General features: G+C 41.3%; 1 protein-coding gene across 5 annotated transcripts in view; it reads right to left on the bottom strand.

The window, feature by feature from the left end:
• SCHIP1 (schwannomin interacting protein 1) overlaps nt 1–19,111 on the bottom strand; it is a 151,746-nt gene that overhangs the window by 45,019 nt on the left and 87,616 nt on the right. The window contains exon 1 of one of the 5 annotated variants that reach the window (XM_043875377.1): nt 15,749–16,073. The exons of 3 other annotated variants lie outside the window; for them this stretch is intronic. In XM_043875377.1, the coding sequence (XP_043731312.1) occupies nt 15,749–15,778 (30 nt within the window). In that variant the 5' untranslated portion in view covers nt 15,779–16,073. Of the gene's footprint in view, nt 1–3,055; nt 3,571–15,748; nt 16,074–19,111 lie in introns of those variants that run through there. One more of the 5 variants, XM_043875376.1, reaches the window with a different exon arrangement.

Below are 19,111 nucleotides of genomic sequence, written 5' to 3'. Positions count from 1 at the left end.
AAATTACTAAAACTTTTGCTTTTGGTTATATTTTAAACATCTTAGTTTTGAAAATACCTATTTGTGTACGTCAGTCCTCCACATCTACAGATTCTGCATCTGTGGATTCAACCAACCACAGATCAAAAATACTTGGAAAAATACTTCCAGAAAGTTCCAAAAAGCAAACCGTGAATTTGCCATGCATCCAGCAGCTATTTGGATAGCATTTACATTGTATTTCCAATTATTTACATAGCATTTACACTGTATTAGGTAGTAGTAAGCTTCCCTGATAGCTCCGTAGGTAAAGAATCTACCTGCAAAGCAGAAGACACAGGAGACGTGGGTTCGATCTCTGGGTCAGGAAGATCCCCTGAAGGAGGAAATGCCAACCCACTCTCGTATTCCTGCCTGGGAAATCCCACGGACAGAGTGGTCTGGTGTGCTACAGTCCATGGGGTCACAGAGTCAGGCATGACTGAGCACTCAGAGGTTAGAGAGAGGTGCTATAAGTAATCTGAAGATTATTTAAAGTATAGAAGAGAATGTGTGTGTTATATGCAAATACTATGTCATGCTTGAGCATCCTGGGATTTCAGAATCTGTGGGGATCCTGAAACCAATCCCCTATGGATACCAAAGGACTAGTGTATAAGTTTCATACACACAAGATGGAATTTTACAGCGGTATATGTGTAATTATGGGGCTTCTCAGGTGGCGCTAGTGGTAAAGAATCTGCCTGCCAATGCAGAAGACATAAGAGACTCAGGTTCAATCCCTGGGTCAGGAAGATCCCCTAGAGGAGGGCGTGGCAACCCACTCCAGTAATCTTAGAGTTTGGAGAATCCCATGGACAGAGGAGTCTGGAGGGTTATGGTCCATAAGGGTCTCAAAGAGTTGGACACAACTGAAGTGACATAGCATGCATGTGTAATTATGAGTGGGATACGTGTATGTTAACAGCTTGGGTTCAAAAACATTTTACTGATGAATATGAGATCAAAAAAGCCTGCAGACCACCGTTTTATGGCATCTAAGTATCTAAGTTAATTTTCTACTTAGTAAACCAAACAGCAAAAAAAAAAAAAAAAAGAAAGAAAAGAAAAAGAAAGGGAAAAAAAAGTTAGAGGGGAAAAAAACTTAGAAAAGGAGGTTCTAATTAGGAAAAGTGATTTTTATTTTAGGTAACTTCTTTCTTATTTTTTGTGTTTTAAAGAAGGCCCATATCACCTGGTTTCAGTAAGCATTCTTAATGAAATGGTTAATAGTTGTTTTTTTTTAAAGCATAATGAAGCCTTCATAGTTCCATGATATGTATACATTTGAAAGCACTTTGCCTGAGAAAGGTAGATAAAAGCTAAAATGACTACAGAATGACTCTTAGGTTTAGGGTCCAGAATGACACATACTGATCTCTGGGTGTTTCCACATCTAGAAGTTTCATCTAGTAGTCTTCTGTACTAACCTCTCAGATATAATTCCTCCTAAAGTCACACGTGGTGTGCTACTGCCTTAGTGAGATAAAGGGTGATACAATGCAACTCTGTTTTGTTGTTGCTGAGGTGTCAAAGCTACTTGAGCATTTCATGTTTGACACTTCAGTCAGCATTGTTATCACGTAGCCCGCAGATCATGGCTCAGCCATTCCTGGCATCTGGGCTCTCTCTGTTTCTAAGCAGATAAAACTACAGTGGTCATTACTTTATTGTTACTGCATTAGCAAATGGCATGTCTTTCATTTTTCCTAAGTGAAAACCGACCTACACTTTCCTTTTTGAGAAACGCTATGACAGAGAAAATGCGACCAGTCCTTGGCACTGAATACAGAGGCAACATGAGAAGTGTGTGCTTGTTCAGCCGGGTTGGGTAAGGGACTCCGACTGCTGAGCGTCCCAGGGATCTTTTGCACACCCACGTCCGGCAGGAGGGGACATCAGAGAAGTGTCAGGGTTTCAGGACTCTGAGCATTTATCCCCTTGGGCCCTCACTTCCTTTTGGGGATCACAAAGGACAAAACCCACACAGAGCAACACTGTAGGTCATTTAAACCTCTTTTACACATTTAAGTTTCAGTTTCTGAGAAAGAAAAGAAACTATCTGAACTGCCCTAAGAAATAAAGGATATACTTAAACAGCCCCCATACTCACACACAATTATGCATATAAGATCTAAACTGCCATATTTTACATTATTATATATAAAGATCTATTAAGACAGAGAGATCTTCTATCTCAATCTAGGGGGGAAAAAAAAGTTAGTGACATATTTGATCAAATTAAAAATGTAGGAGCAAGGTCTACTGTTTTAGGTCATTTGCTTTTGAGGGAAAAGAGGTCTTTCTTTCCAGGCCCTCATTTTCCATACTGTGCTGTGTCGTGACCTACACTTGACTTACCGGAAATAATAATGGGGAAGAACATAGTGTTTAGCCTTCTGTGGACAGACAAGTATATACTGGTAGTTTAATTTCATGACCTCACCCATATAACTAAAGCTATTTTTACTTGGGGCTGTTATTATGAAACAATTACCATATAAAACATACCAAAAATATATTTACTGACTTGCAAAAGAAAATGCAAGCAAAGAATTAGCAGATACTGTACCAGTTTTTTTTTTTAAACCCCACACTTTTCTTAGTAAAACTTCATAGTTTTCATTGTTTAAAAAGATCAAACTGAAAAAAAAGGTCAAACTTAGAAAGATGGATTAAACATGCTAGTAATTGTTTCTTGCAGGTGAACTGTCAACATGTCAATAATTTAAAAATGTATTCCTTTCATAAAAAGCCTAACTAGAAACTAAAAACATAAGAGAAATTTTCTTTAACTTCAGGAGAACAACATGTGTATTCTGGTTACTGGTATAATATATTAATGAATACAAGCAGAAAAAAGCAGAAAGAAGTACTCTCCCAACTCAATGTGTTTGATTCTGTGCATTGAGCTTTCCTGAATATATTATGGCAATGGCCGCTGAGTGTGGAATCTGGCCACTCCTCAAGGGTTATCTTTCTCCCAGTTAGAAAAATGGTCCGATTGTTTACAAACAAAAGAGCTCTCCCCCCTTACCTTTTTATAATTCCCCTCCATATCCAATGGGGATTCTTTACTGATGATGTCATCCATTCCATCACTGTCCAAATCCATCCTTTTAACTCTTTACAATTTCATTTAAGAAATAAGCTCCCATGAATCCCGAGAGGCTGATGTGCCGCTGCTCAGGACCCTGGCTCCCGCTCATGCTGACATGGAGAGCCAGCGAAGAGTCTGTGTCCGGCTGTGTGTGACCTTGCCCCTTCAGTCCCAAAGACACCGCCCCACCCGGCCTCCCTGGCCTGTCCCGGCTCGGCACAGGGGCAGCTGCTGTTCTCGAAGGCTTACTCTGTCCTGACACTTGGCTGGTTAAGAGTCCAGCCTTTCCACATCTGCTGTCACCTTCTTCCCCTGAACGATCCTGCCTGGATGCCTCTCCCCAGCACCTTCTCTACCCTCAATCCAGGAAAAGCCAATTTAACCCCCGAACTTCCCGCTTCAGGGCTGAGTGTGGATGAGAGTTCTGGAGGAATCCAGCAACCTTATTCTGAACCAGGGGTAGAGTGTACAGGATAAAAATAGATGCAAAGCCCTGCCTCGCAGACTTCACTGGCGAGTTAAAAGCCGGGTATTGCATGACAAAACCAAACAGTATAATTTAAAAGTTAACCTGTAAGATAGAGGTTTGCCTTTTCCCCTTTGCCTTTTTCCTATAACCAATAATCAAACGTGAAAGTGTCACCTTCAGGGAGAAACCCCAGCACAAGAATGAAATTCATCTCCGACACAGAGAGGGACCCCTCTGCCCCCAGAATCGTTGTTTTGTTCTATTAATATAGGCAGGAGAAAAAGATCCATCAACTTTTCTCTAAAAGCCGGTGGCGGGCTTTTTCACAAAAGAGGACGTTCCTTGCTGCTGCTCTTTTTACCCTTTTCCCATGGCTTTTGGCTTTGTTTACTGGCTTTACGTACAGAGAAGGAAAAGGCCCACAGCTGCAGGATGTTTCGATGCAAGAAGCAGACAAACAAGTGTGCACACAAACACACGCTCCTTGTTATCAGGTTGCTACGGCCATAAACTAAAATATATACACGGTATTTTTTTTGAAAGTTACTGCGTGCAGGAGAAACAGGTCAAAGAAGAATTCAAAGGCCAAGGCTCCATTTAGCAGCATAATCTTACAGTCTGACAGGCCCTCACAGGAAGCACTAAATGTACTAGGCAATAGGTTTTCCAACGTGAATTCCTGACCAGCTTCAACGCTGTTAAGACAGAGTTCTAGGGCAAAATGCTGTTCAAGACAGCTTTTGGCATCTGCACCTCTGCTGACGTGCTCACATCACTTGTTGAGTATTTTCTCTCCACAAATTAAAAAATAAAATCAATGTGTGGAAGACTTGTAGGATAAAGTTGTCTTAACGTGGTTTTCTGGAGCACTACTTCCATAAAGTAAATACTTTCCTCTACAGCCCCTAACTCACATCCAAACCCCTGCTTAACTCTACCCTCATCCCCCACCCCGGTTCCTGAGACTGTCTTGCACCTTTGTCAGACAGTCTGATGGAGTTGTGTCTCCCAAGCCACACTTCCCCTTGGGCAGGCCTTCTCCCTAGCAGAGATCTCCCCTGTCTTAATCTCCTTCAGACCCCAGGACCCTTGCTCTGGGCGGGGGTCCCAGCATCTGCATGCAAGAAGCCCAGTACACCTTCCAGGCCTGAGAGGTCCTGCTGGTCACTGATTACTGCCATACAGTGGGTGTCCCCAAAGCCAGAGAATTTCTCAGAGGTAAGGCTCTGGGGTTAAAATAAAGGATGCTCGACTTTGAAGGACCCTCTGCATACGAAACTCTGCCAAAGGAGGCTAGTTAACATGAAGGAAGCACACATCTTCTTACATGACATATATTAACATGCTTCCCAGATGGCGCTAGTGCTAAAGAACCCGCTTGCCAATACAGGAGACATAAGAGATGTGGGTTCAATCCCTGGGGTGGGAAGATCCCCCAGGGAAGGGAATAGTTACCCACTCTAGTATTCTTGCCTGGAGAATCCCATGGACAGAGGAGCCTGGTGGGCTACAGTCCATGGAGCCGCAAAGTCAGACATGACTGAAGCGACTTAGCACACACGGCATACCCTCTACTGGGGGCTCCTGTGGGCCAGGTACGTTACAGGTGCCTCTTACATTTGTTTTCAGTCCTCACAGGAACCCTCTGAGGTGGGTATTATTATCAAGCTGCATTTCACAGTGGAGTGAGCAATCGGTGAGGCTAGGGAATTGCCCCAGGGTGGCAGCTTGCCCACTGTCAGGCCAGAATTTGAAGCACAGAATTTGTTTCTGTGGCCCACATTCTAAATGGGTGTGCGAGACTGCCTCCTACTGGCTGCCTCTGTAAGAAACAACTGTACCCAACAGAATAATCAAACGTAGCTTTTAAAAATGATGTCAAATGCTGACACTATTTTCTAAATCACATATCTGTAACATTCAGCACGTGTCACTGCTGTCTCCTGAGGATCAGACCTCAAGGAATGAAATAAAAACTCCTTCATCAATAGTTGTGACCTAACACACTGTACAGTGACCTTTCCTTTCAGGTTTTCCCTGCTGCTTTTAGACTGATAATGGTTTTTCTCTAACACCATTACAGTTTCAAGCCTTTCTCTAAGAGCACAGAAATTTGTGTTATTCACCTTGTTTTTCCCACAGCATCTAGACACCACCTCCCACATGTTAAGTGGAAGATGAATAGCTGTTGAATAGATACAGGCACAGAGGAGAAAGGTTTGGGCTGTTTAATGTTTCCATGGAATGCTGTCCATGGAAGGAAACATTAATAGTTTATATGAGTGCTTTTCAACTGAAATCTCTTTTGGAAACCACATACATTTAAGAGGTAAGTAAACATGGGTCTGCTCAGGTTGAAGGAGGGGGCCTACCATGAATTTCAGTGATTTCAGCCTCTTACTTAGGTCAGCATCTAGCCCATTTAGCTATCTATAATCAAGAGCTAACATGCATGCTATGTTATAAATAAAGAAATAAATATATTTATTTATTTATATTTATATTTATAAAATATTTATAAAAAATATAAATAAAGAAATAAATTTATTTATTTATTTATATTTATAAAATATTTATAAAAAATATAAATAAATAAATACATTTATTTATTTATTTGGCCCTGCCACACAGTTTGTGAGATCTTAGTTCCCCGACCAGGGATTGAACCCAGGCCACGGCAGTGAAAGTTCTGAGTCCTAACCACTGGACCACCAGGGAATTCCCAATAAAAACTTAGATATTACAAGACTTAGTACAGTACATAAAACTATACGTCTAATTATTATCTTTTGACTTTAATTTTAACATGCATGCACACATGCTAAGTTGTTTCAGTCATGTTCGACTCTATGACCCCATAGACTGTAGCTGGCTAGGCTCCTCTCTTCATAGGATTCTCCAGGCAAGAATACTGGAGTGGGTTGCCATGCCCTTCTTCAGGTTTGTTTTAACAGGGTGGCCTTAAATATACAGTTAAAAGGACTGAACTCTCAGCATTAACTATGTATATGTATAAACATATTCAAATTAATTTATATGCACCAATAATATATTGACCACATACATACACATATATATGTATATATAAATGCATATACATTTATAACAGATTACCTTTTGGAGAAGGGTATCTCAAAATCCAAGATGGAAATTTCCCAGCTGTACAATAGGAACAAGGGTTAGTCCCAAGAAAGTAAGAAAAACCATTCTCCTCCTCTACCCCCTATATCTTTTTTTGGCATAAGTGATCCTCTACGAAGTACTATATCGAGACAAGCGATAAAACACCTTCTTTAGAAAGTTGGTCTCCAGTGGTGATGAATGTACTTTGCACCCTCCCTAAATGAGTGCTCGGGACATATGCTCACAGCCTAGACCCTTTCCAGAAGGAGCTGTATCATTACTATCTGGCTGGCTTGTGCCAGCTTAAAATATATACTATCTTCCTCTCACATGGACTGATCTCTGGTGTTTTCTTTGCTCGGTGTCCTCCAGCCACAGAATCCACATCCCCTGGGAGTGGACAGGAAATGCAAACTCTCACCTCCCACCCCAGACCTACTGAATCAAAACCTGCAGTCTTACAAGTGCTCAAAGATTTCTGAGTGCACTTTAAATTTCAGAAGCACAGCTTCAGACCTTGAAAAAATTCAGCATAAGCCATTATCTTATTTTCGATCATATTTCTAGGCTTGGTGATAAGACCCTGACTTTACATTGCTTGGGATCAATACTGTAATTAATTTCACTTCCAACTGGTTCAGATGAATACAGGAAAATAAAAAAACAAACCACCGCTTAGAACACTTGAGCTGAACTTAACGTTTGGTGGTTTTGGAGCAGCCCCGCACAAACAAGAGGAGAACAGTCAGTTGTGTCCTTCCTGCACAGAATTTTCCCTGGTTCCTTCCTTACTGGGTTTCCCTGGTGGCTCAGACAGTAAAAGAATCTGCCTGCCATGCAGGAGACCTGGGTTCAACCCCTGGGTCAGGAAGATATCCTGGAGAAGGGCATGACTACCCACTCCAGTATTCTTGCCTGGAGCATCCCATGAATAGAGGAGTCTGGACACAACTGAATGACTAAACCTTTCACTTCCTCTACTGCTGCCCTCTCTAAAATGAACTCTGCCTGCAAAACATGGGGCCAGATACTAATGCTTCCTCTTAGAAAATGTACATAAAGCCACTTACAATCCCTGAGGTTGAAAGGGCCTCCGCTCACCCTCCCCTGCCCTGACATTCAAGGACCAGAATGGAGAGCTTCAGTTTCCTGTCAAGCCATAATTTGAACTGTGAGGCACATTGGTCACGTGAGCTAATGCTTTTAAATGATCATTATCGGCCACTGGTGGAAATTATTGACTCTGAAAACACAGACCGCATTACTGGGAAATCACTTATGCACTGTCAAAAGATCTTCCTATTCTTATTAATGGAAACTCTTATTGCATCCTGATTAACCCTTTAGCTTCCCACCACCTCTCCTTCAGCCTTAGCCTCCAAATTCCATGTGCTACACAAACTGACACTGATTTATACTCTCTTTTAAAATTATTTTTTTTCTTCTGTGCAGTATTCATCTAAATTTGCTTTGCTTTTCAAATAAGGTATTCCGATAGCCAGATAAACCATGAAAATCTGCCTATTGTTTTGCAGAGGACTTTTCATTGTAGATTTAAAAAGTTAAACTAATGGCATTGGGAGTGTGCAGTGGAGGAGGTTAAAGGATTGGAAGGAGACAAGAGTGTCAATCATTTATGCATATAAGAAAAATGAGAACCACAGGCATCAAGCTTTCCGCCCATCTGAAGACCTGAGTACGAGAAACGCCAACTGTGGTCACTTGGCTGAGGATGGGCGCAGCTTCAGAGGGGGACCATTGTTAATGCCCTCATTATGTTTTTCTGTGCTCTTAGCATTCTTTCCCCCTTAATGGCTCTCCTACGCTGATTGTCACTAGGCCTTTGGATGACTGTTTTCTTCTGAATTCGAGCAATTTTGTCAAAGTACTTTCTATTTCAGGAAGCTTGGTAATTTCTGATGCTTCTACATAGTGCTCAGGGGAATACTAAGTACACGGAGATTTCACATTTTCCCTTGGTACGGAGAACATAAATAAATAATAGAATGCGATGCTATTAATCTTGAGCTTCTGCATGTGAAGTCTTAGTTACCTAAGACTGTGCGTGTGTGTGTGTGCGTGCATGCACATGTGTTTGTGTGTGTGTGTGAAGGTGAGGTCTCTGCTCTGCATGCAAGCACTGGCATGTATCACAGCAATGTGCCCATTTCCCTCCAATCCCCCACCACCACTCTCTTTCCAAGAGAAAATACTAGACATTTGGCTTAAAATACGCATGGCACATTTATTTCTTAAAATCACTTGATGTCTAAATCATGATGTTTGAGGCTCCCAGTGCTACTCTAAATAGGAATGATGTGCTTGTACTAAATTTCTATTTCAGATCAGGCCCATACTGAAATCCTGTTAAAATGATTTTTTCCCCCTCCCATCTGGGCACTTATCACTGTGCTCCTTTTGTGGTAAAATATATATATTATATTTTCAGATATACAACCTAAAAACAAGTGCAGATGAGTTTGTTTCCAGACAATTTTCTTAATTTTTAAGGTGATAGACATGTTATTCCCTCCTCAGACAAACACACTGTATCTCAACAAGGCAAAATACAACCGTACCCCCAACCAGGCAAAACAATGAAGACAAAGTATTCTTCAACACTCCAGGGAAAAAAATTCTCCAATCAAATAAAAATCTATAGAACAAGACATAAAAATAACTTCATTGAACTTATATTTTACTCATTTATTTTTCACTGAACTTATATTTAAACAGCCTGTATCAAATAGTGCACTAAATGCTTTGAAATTCCCCTTTCTATTAGGTCAGTATATTTTTTTTCCCTGCCGTGGATGAAACCAGGCTTAAATTGAGTAGAATCTTAAATGAAGTCAAATTTGATACCTGTTTTCTCATTCACAGGAAGAGGGGATTGGAAAAGGAAAATGAGCCCTCTCTTGGCCTGGCGTCAACGGGGACATACTGTATTTCCTTTCCTTTGTTAACCATTAAATAACCCACTACAGAGACTTCCTTGGCAGTCCTGTGGTTAAGACTCTACGCTTCCAATGCAGGGGCCGAGGTTTCTATCCTTGGTCAAGGAACTAAGATCCCACATGCCATGCATGGAGGCAAACAAACCAACCAACCAACCCACTAGAATCTGGGCATGAAGGTCTGTTTACTACTTTCTCCCAGTAAGAGCTTTTTAAGATATCTTGATGTACTACTTAAATTGATATACTCCCCAGTTTTATCATTTGAGACCAATATAGGACACCTTTCTTTCTAGGTGATGTGTGCAATACTTCAATTAGGCTGAGACATTTTGCCCAAGGAATAGTTGGTGTTTCAGGAGGCAGTAAAATTATCCTTCTATATGGTAAGAAGATTTATGAAAACTTTGCAAAATTCAGTATATTAAGAAAGGTGCCTTGAGGATGACTACTAGCTTCCACTGACCACAGGTGTTTTGAAGTGGTGCTTGGGGACAGATCATGAGGTTCACCTTGGGGAACCTCTCTAGGTGAAGGAGAAGTAGGTGTGGTGGTATATTCTTAATGACTGTCTCTGGGAAGGGTGGGATGTGTGTCTCTTTCATTTTGTTCCCTGCCCAATGTCCCTCATCTCAGCACATGGGATGGCAACTCGGCAAGAGGCTCATAAGCCACATACAAGGAGTAGAAATTTTCATACTTCCCATATTTTCTTTAGGATAAATTTCCAACTCCTTTGCATGGCATTCAAGGCCTAACCATGGGAACTCCCCTGGTGGTCCAGTGGCTAAGTCTCTGATCTCCCAATGCAGGGGGATCCCCTTCACCCACTCCAAGTTGCAATGCACAGATCTGAGCTCCTCTCTGGTATTATGATGCAAAACCCTCATCCTGGGGACTCAGAACAGGACCACCTGCAGAAAATCCAATCAGTCCAACACACATTTATGGAACACGCACTCTGTGTATAGGGCAGGAAATGAAAATTAGGCGTTTGTCCTCAAGGAGCCTGTTGCCTAATCGGGGAGGCAGACTTATACGTCACTAGCTGTAAATGGGTTCTTATAGAGGTGAAAACAAAATGCACTGAGAAGGAGAAAGTTTCCTGATGGAGGGGACACGAGCCTCAGAGTGCATCAGCTTGCAACAGGCAGAAGCAGGTGTGCGGGTGGCAGGGATTCCAGGCTGAGGCAGCACAGCAAAGAAAAAGGATTGACGGCTGTGTGGGGGCAGGACAAGGTGAGGAGGGAGGGGTGTTTCTGTCCAGGCTTCAGATCATGGCCTTTTTTTAAAAAAAATAATAAATATATTTTTAATATTTATTTCTTTATCTGGCTGTGCTGGGTCTTAGCTATGACACAATGGATCTTCAATTTTCATCGTGGCATGCAAGATCTTTAGTTCCGGCATGTGAATTCTTAGTTTTGGCATGTGGGATCTAGTCCCCAGGGATCAAACCCAGGCCCCCTGCATTGGGAACTGGAGTCTTAGCCACTGGACCACCAGGGAAGTCCCCATGGTTAGGCCTTAAATGCAAGGCATGGAAGTTTATCCTAAAGAAAATGGGGAAGTATGAAAATTTCCACTCTGCTTCTTCAAGATCAGGTGTGCATTTGAAGAAGAGTCTCTTTCTGCTCCCAAGGGAGGAAAAAGATGAGAGTCATTCACGTACCATTTTACTTTTTTTCTCTTTCATTTCTACTGGAGCTGAGAACATGAGGGTGTGGTTTATATCTGGAGTGGTCATAAAGGAATTTAAGCAACGGAAAGAAAGGGATAAAAGCGTGTCACTGGTTTTATACACACATTCATCCCCAAAACTGACTGCAGGGAAAGAGGAGAAAATCTTTGGGAGTTTTTAAGCAAAATGGACCCTTTGACCTAAGCCTGTGCTTTCAAGTTAACAGTATTTTGAGGCTTTCTATCAGAGATCGTGTAGAGGAATCTGGTCTCTTAAAGGCTGCCAGGCCCGAAGCTGTGGGCAAGGCTCTTTCCTGAAGAGATTGGCTTCCTTCCAAGACTGGAAAATGGAGGTGGATAGCTCTATCTTTTAACACGGCTACAACTGAAAATGACAAGACATGCCTCAGTAAGCTCTGTGCTGACGTAAACCCTGCGAGGGGGAAAAGTACACAAAGATGACGACAACCCGAGAAACTTCAAAAATAAAACAACCACCAAAAACTCTGCCTGAGAACTTCTCTCTGAACATCCCCCCCACCTCAGATGAAGTTGTTCATAGCATGGCACATCCATCCACCTTCAACAGGGGGCTCAAGCTCTAGGAAGCAGTGAAACTCTCTTTTTCAAAACAATCATCTATTTGGAAAAGTAATACCCGAGGATCAGTTATACGCTCTATATTAGCAATAAATAATTGGGAAGTGAAGCGATGCATGGTTTCCTTGGGCTGCTTTGTAATCTTCACTGAGCCCTTTATGTAAACATTGGGAGAAAGTGGCTCTTAATTCATGGTAACCGACTTGTTGATATAGAAAGGTGGCCTCTGGCAGGGACCTGCCAACTCTCAGGCCAGGATGTTAACAAGAAAAAACTACCATTTCACAGATGAGAAAAGTAACAAAAATAAAGGGATAATCTGATCCTAAGACACTGAAATCAGGGCATGTTGATGGCAGGGAGTCGGAATAGGAATAGGATTGACAATCATCCCAATGGCCATCAAAGTGTAACCACAATGCTAGAGAGTGTTTACAGTGTCTTTTTTCTCACTCAATTTTACATACAATAGTCACATCCATCCTCATTATTTGAAAGCTTGCTCTTAGCAGTGAGACAGCAGATGGACACAAACCTAAAAATCCTTGTCCTCGTGGAGCTTCTGTGGAGTAAGGAAGACAGAAAATAGACAAAAATGTAGTCTGATGGGCTTCCCAGGTGGCACAGTGGTAAAGAATCCATCTGCCAATGCAGGAGATGTGGATTCAAACCCTGGGTCGGAAAAATCCCCTGGAGGAAGAAATGGGAACCCATTCCAGTATTCTCACCTGGAGAATCTCATGGTCAGAGGAGTCCGGCAGGTTATAGTCCACAGGCTCGCCAAGAGTCAGACATGACTGAGCAACTGAACACGGCACAGCACATGTAGTCGGATGGATGGTGATGAACGCCAAATATAAAAATAACGTGTGATAGAAAGACTGGGAGAGAGTTGGGGAATTGGAAGTTGACACAGAAAGTCCAGAGGAGGCCTTCACAAGAAGGTGGCGTGTGAGCAAAGATCTGAAGAAAGTGAGAGAGAGTAAGCCGTGGGGGTCACCAACAGGACCAATACCTGATGTCTGGGTGAATCTGAATTTCAGGTAGAAGTGAACAATTTTTTAGTATAAACATGCCCCAAACAGGGCAGATTGCTCACTAACCCTGCAACTAACTGGGCTCCCTGGGGGGGAAGCACATACCTGGCAGGAGAGACGGCACGTGCAGGAAACAGGAGAAGAGGGGGTGAAGGGTGGAGGGGGGTGCGAGAGGAGTCTGAGAGGAATCAGGGGCGAGGGGATGTAAGACCCCGGGGGCCCCTGGTGGGACGTGGGCTTTTATGCCCCAGAGTAGAATTATGAGATCGGTGGCAGGCTCTGATTTAGGTCTTAAGAGAGCATTTGGATTCTGCACTGAACATGGGCCACAGAACAGGGGCAAGGGCAGGAGTAGTCAGGAGACTGTTATTGCTCAGAAGATGATGATGATGATGACAAAGGTAATAATAACACACACCCAGACACATGCCCCAAATTATCCAAATAAGCCTGAGGGGAATGGCCTCCAAAGCCCCATTCATGGTCTCTCCATTAAGAGACCGAGGTATAGGGGACTTCCTGACAGTCCAGTGGTTAAGACTCTGTGCTTCCACTGAAGAGGGTGTGGGTTCCATCCCTGGTCAGGAAATGACCATATGCCAAAAAAAAAAAAAAAAGGGAGGGGACATATGTATACCTATGGCTGATTCATGTTGATATTTGGCAGAAAACAACAAAATTCTGTAAAGCAATTATCCTTCAATTTAAAACAACAAATAAAACAGATTAAAAAAAAGAAACCATGGTATACATTACAGATGAAAGGAATCAGTCCTACAAGTAAATTCCTTCTACGCACTAAGATGCTAGTCTAGGGACTTTGTTTTAACCACTCTATTATCATCCTTAAGAATAGATAAATAAATAAGCAAGCCTTCATCAGAAAAGAGGACATTTCTGAAAAACATCATTGTTGATTTTACCAGTGACCATGATAACATCAAGAACTTAGAGAAACTGCCCTTTCAGAATCCATGGTGTCAGGCGGTTCTAAAACTAAGGTTTCCAAGTAGGATTGAGACATGGCTTCAAGGCTAATGTTTCTTTATTTGCTGAGTTGTGAACAGAGGGAGAGCATTTCAAAAGGACGGGCACATAAAGTTCTATAAAATCCCATGGAGATGTAGAATCTATTGCCTATTATCACCTGTCTAATGGACATAATTTTATTGTAAAAATAAGCAATAAATACTTCAAAAACTATTGAACACACAATCAGTGTTATATGTTGTAGTTCATATAAAAGAAAATCAATTTGTTTTCCTCTGGAAGCAGAAGGCTAAAAAACCCCTCCCCTCCTGATGGCACTGCTGACATTTGACCAATCTGTGACTTGTAAAACCAGTGACTCCATGTTCAACCAAATGAAAAGATACAGGGAATAACCTCGTAGCATCTTGCCTTCAAAAAATTACATTACACAGCTTCTGTAAAAAGCGAGCAGAAAAATGATTTTAATTATTATAGTAATTTAATCACCTGGAGCCATGCCATAAGTAGGTTAGGCTCTCCATAAAAGTCGACACTCTCCACTCCCCCACTGTATTCTGTATAAGTTTTGTTGTTTCCTCAGCATCATGACCCTTTTCTCATGCATGGTAAGAACTCCTATGAAGCATAAATCTTGTTACCCAGGATCTATGGACCTAAATGGACTATAAAATGAAAATACTATGAGACAAGCCCACAATTACAAAATTCCAATTATTAAGCCGAGAAAAAAGTGCATAAACATATTTTCTAGGCATACACTACTTAGCTGAGAAACGACTGCTTTGAGTCTTGTGAGCTGTACTATTCTGCCTGCATACATTCACTACTGTGAAATCCGACCTTCTGAGAAACACCTGCTGGTCTCAGGTAACTTACCTCACACAAGGAAGAGGCACTGTTAAATTAGAGAAATGTTCCCTTGGAGCTTCTAAACTCGGTCAGTTGAGTAATACCCTGATACTAACTATCCAGTACTTGGACTAGCCCTGCCTGCTGCTGCAGAGAAATTTCTCTGAGAACCTTCTCGTTGTCTGTTTACAAGGAGGATAGTTTCAGTGTTGATTCCATAGTTCTAGTCACACTCTAGAACTGGTCTTTTGAGATCCTCTAAGTGTTTACTTTAAAACTCCAGACAGAAAATTAGGGACAGAGATGAGTACCTGTTACTAAAAATTTCCTATTTTATTTTTTTTTAATGCATGTTGGTACCTTAATTCTTATTTACTAGTCATTTAAAACAACATACTAGTAAAAATAAGTTTGGAGAGACAAGTGCAACTTTAAATGTCAAGTGCGTACCAGCTGGTGTTTGAAAATTTCTCAGATCATCAGTTATTACTTCCGATTTACATAATTTCCTTCAAGACAATCCTAAAAACTGGATGTGAAGCCATTTGCCTCCTATGCAATGAGCAAAAACATTTTTCCCTTTTATCCATGTGAAATTCCACCCAGATTTTTCTTTTCCAAAGCCTCTTAAATTCAAAGTTCAACCCGATTTCTCTTATTTTGCAGAGACATACAGAATGTGCAAAACACAGATCACCTCAGCAGATTTCACATATGCTTTAAAGGCCAAGAAACAGAGTTTTCTGCCCCATTACTCCCCAGAAAATCTAATTACAATTCAGACACTGTAATGTGATGGAGGCAAGGAGTGTAGTATGGCAAAATCCCGTGAAAACCCGGAAAGAGGCAACCTGCTGCTCTGGACGAGGAAGGCCTCCTCTCCCAAAGGATGCCGGCCTCACGATCAGGCTTTAAATCTTACCTGATACGAACAGTTTTCCTGGTGTACCATCTCAGTGCATCCTAGGGAGCAGACCCCAAAGCAGGACTGCTCAGCGAGGCTGCCGAGGGAGAGCGCGGAGCATCCGCTTGCGGAGAGAACGCCCTGGGAAGGCAGGGGCTCCCCGCAGATTAAAATGGATGCTGTTTCGCTGATCAACCTGCGCAGTGGCACCGCCTGCGCTGGGAAGCGCGCAGCGAGCCGAGCTGCTCTCCTCGGAAACCAGCAGTAAGGCTCACAAACATGGAGCTAGGACCCGGCTGGGGGAGGGGGCGCGCTCATCACTGGCACAATCAGCCAATTATATTATCGACACAAAGAAAAGGATCAGTCTGGGGCTGGTGTGACCTTCTGGTGCTTTATGAAGGCAGTTAACTGATGTGGAAACATTCTAGTCCTCATTAAAGGGAAAAAGGCCAGCGAGGGAGAGGGAGAGGGGCAGACACAAATCAATGTTGCAGTTGAACATTTCTAACCTCCGGCATCATCCTTCCTGCCCACTGATGCTGCTTGCCTGGTGCTTACGAAACGAGAGCCCTTAAGGATCATTTCAGAACTTTGGACAGGCCGAAAGGGAAAACAATCCATTCTGAATTTTGACACCGAAGGGGTGTTCTCTGTGTTGAGTGTTTGAAGTGTTTGTCAACTTTACAGCTAAAATGAGGGCCTTCATTCTTTTTAAAAATATTATTTTGGAATTCTTTGGATTTTCCACTCATTTTTGGTTCTTACCTGCTTTTTAAGTCAAACAGAAGATGAAATAATTATTCCCATAATTTTTAGGGAGAGGGCTTATTAAAGTATTAAAGTCAGTATAATTCATTTCATGAAAATGAAACCAAAGTGCAAGTTTTTTTTAAAGTAAGGCCATATATATATATATATATATATATATATATATATATAAATAACCCAGTGCTATGACTTGAATATATAGACATCCTCAATACAGCAATATGATCCTAGAAACAGACCATTCCATGTAAGTGACCATAATAGAAAGGATTCTTGACTTTCAGATAGTAATCAAAGGACGCACAAGTTGGACCATACATGTCTCTGGTAAAAAGAGGAGCCAGTTTTGCACTTCTTCAGGGCTGTTGTAGGATTTTAGCTTATAAGGAGGAACAACTAGGCCTATAAATTCCTGAAGCTAATTTAATGATAGAAAATTTTTAAAATAAACACAATAAAATTTCCCTATTTATAATTTTTCAGTTGCCATAGGCAACTCATTTTGTTGTTTCTTAATAAAAACAAATGGTTCTCAAAATGATGCTCAAACAAATGGAACTCAGTAAAATCTTGACTAAATTTAAGCCAACTTTAAAAACATTCTTAAGCTATTTTGCTACATCTATATCTGTCTTCTTCAATACTCTTACTAATAACTGCAAAGTCTTCATTATGCTATTAATAAGAAAAACAAGTACTGTTGCTTGATGAGTGGGATCAACACATTTGACAAGTTTTCATATCAAACTCGATCTTAAGGAGTGCTGAGAGTCTGTGTTAAGGATATTTGGCGAAATATTTTTAATCTTATAACTTGACAACATCTCTGTTACTTGGAAAGAGAAAAACCTATTTTTCTGTATGTTCTTAATTTTCGTGACTTGAGATTCTGACAGGAGAGAAGTTGGCTGAGTTCATTTCCAGAGACACATTCACAAGCCTGGCTTCAGCTTCCTGGTTAAGACAGTGGAAAGGCGACAGGAAAGACCCAGCTGGTGATCTCACAGGCTGCCATTTCCGCACAGGCTCATTGGGTTCCCAGGAAAAAGCACTCTGGACACGCACCCTGCCAAACTCGAGGGCCTGGAATCTAGGAGATAGCGAGGCCACTAACATGTACAAGACTTCTTAGGCCAGCTTATTGGCAGGTGGTCCAATGAGAGCCTGAAGAACGAAGCAGACAGCTGAGCTAGATGATGAGTCTTCTTAAACAGAAAAGAGGACAGAAAGTCTTCAGCGAAAGTAAACAACAGGCAACATATCCCCATCCTAAATTTCATTCCTCCCTCTTGAGTAATCCATATAGGACAGAGACAGAGGCTGCTTTGTGGAGTGTCTTGCTAAACAACCGTGCAGATGAAGGCTCTGGAATCTGAAGTATGTGCAAGGAAAAGTAAGCCAAAGTAAAAGTTCTTTTGCAAGGTAGCAAATAAGATGAAATGGAAATCTTATGCCTGATATAGGAGGCACAGTTGCAGCTTTCCAAGACAGAACAGCTTTACTCCCAAGACTGCTAAAACTTCACTCAGGTTACTACTTTGACAATCTAGGACCCTAAGACTCAGGAACATGCTTTCAAGCTATACAAGGCCTAAAAAGTTGCTTTCTGGACTCTGTTCTCTTCTGAAAACTGAAAGCTTCAGGATGTATTACATAAACTTCTAAAGACATTTATCATGTGTTGTTTAAAAAAAAAAAGCCTAAACATGATCCCACTCTTCACAGTTGCTCTTCCATAAATAGTGGAAGTGACTCAGAGGTGGCTATGGGGAGAACAGATTTCTGACAATTGTCTCCCAAATCCTGTCAAAAAGCCCTCTAAAGAAGTATAAACAAGATAAAAAAAAAAAAAAAGGAATATATCAAGCAAGCTTCCTTCTACAGTCATTCATTGGAAAGGACTTTGTGTTACAATTTAAATTATGATTTGCTAGTACAAAAAACTTTAAACAGAAATCAGCTGTTCCAAGAACACATAAGCTAGAATAACTTACCAAGATACAGTAACATTTATTCTTTTTGGACTAAAAAATATTGATGAACTCTTTAATATACTACTGTATGTGGCATGGAGATGCTTTTGTTTTGTTCTCAGGTCTTCACAACTTTCCTTCCCACAGAAAGTATTGGGTTTCAGATTTAGATGGGGACTTAAGAGATAAACTGTTATTTTCCAGATATGGACACTGAGGCCTGAGAGAGTGGTGACATGCCCAAGAACATAAATCTTCCAGCAACAGCAGTAAGAAGAAAAAAAAACCCTCCAGATTTTCCTGTGAGTGTGTTAAAAAAAAATGCTAAATGAGGACCACAGGACTTAAAGAAATAAACCCCTTTTGACTGAACTAATGTAGGTTGACCTTGAAATCAAAATCTATCATAAGGTAAGAGAGAGGTAGCAGAGTGGTTCAACCTAAAGCTGAATTCAAAGTATGTTTTAAAAGAAGAAAAATTACACTATTGACTCAGTAAGCCATTTTTTCTATTTCTTCCACCAAGCAAACTATTATGTCTTTAAATCCTGAAAAGTACTTTTTCATTTGTGGCAAGTAATAGCAACAGAATGAAGATGACCGACAGACACAGGGAAGATGGTCAGCATCACTAATC

This window comes from Cervus elaphus, chromosome 19, assembly GCF_910594005.1.
Source record: "Cervus elaphus chromosome 19, mCerEla1.1, whole genome shotgun sequence".
Classification (NCBI taxonomy): domain Eukaryota; kingdom Metazoa; phylum Chordata; class Mammalia; order Artiodactyla; family Cervidae; genus Cervus; species Cervus elaphus.
The sequence above is the reverse complement of the archived record's forward strand: the minus strand, read 5'-3'. Positions and strand labels throughout refer to the sequence as shown.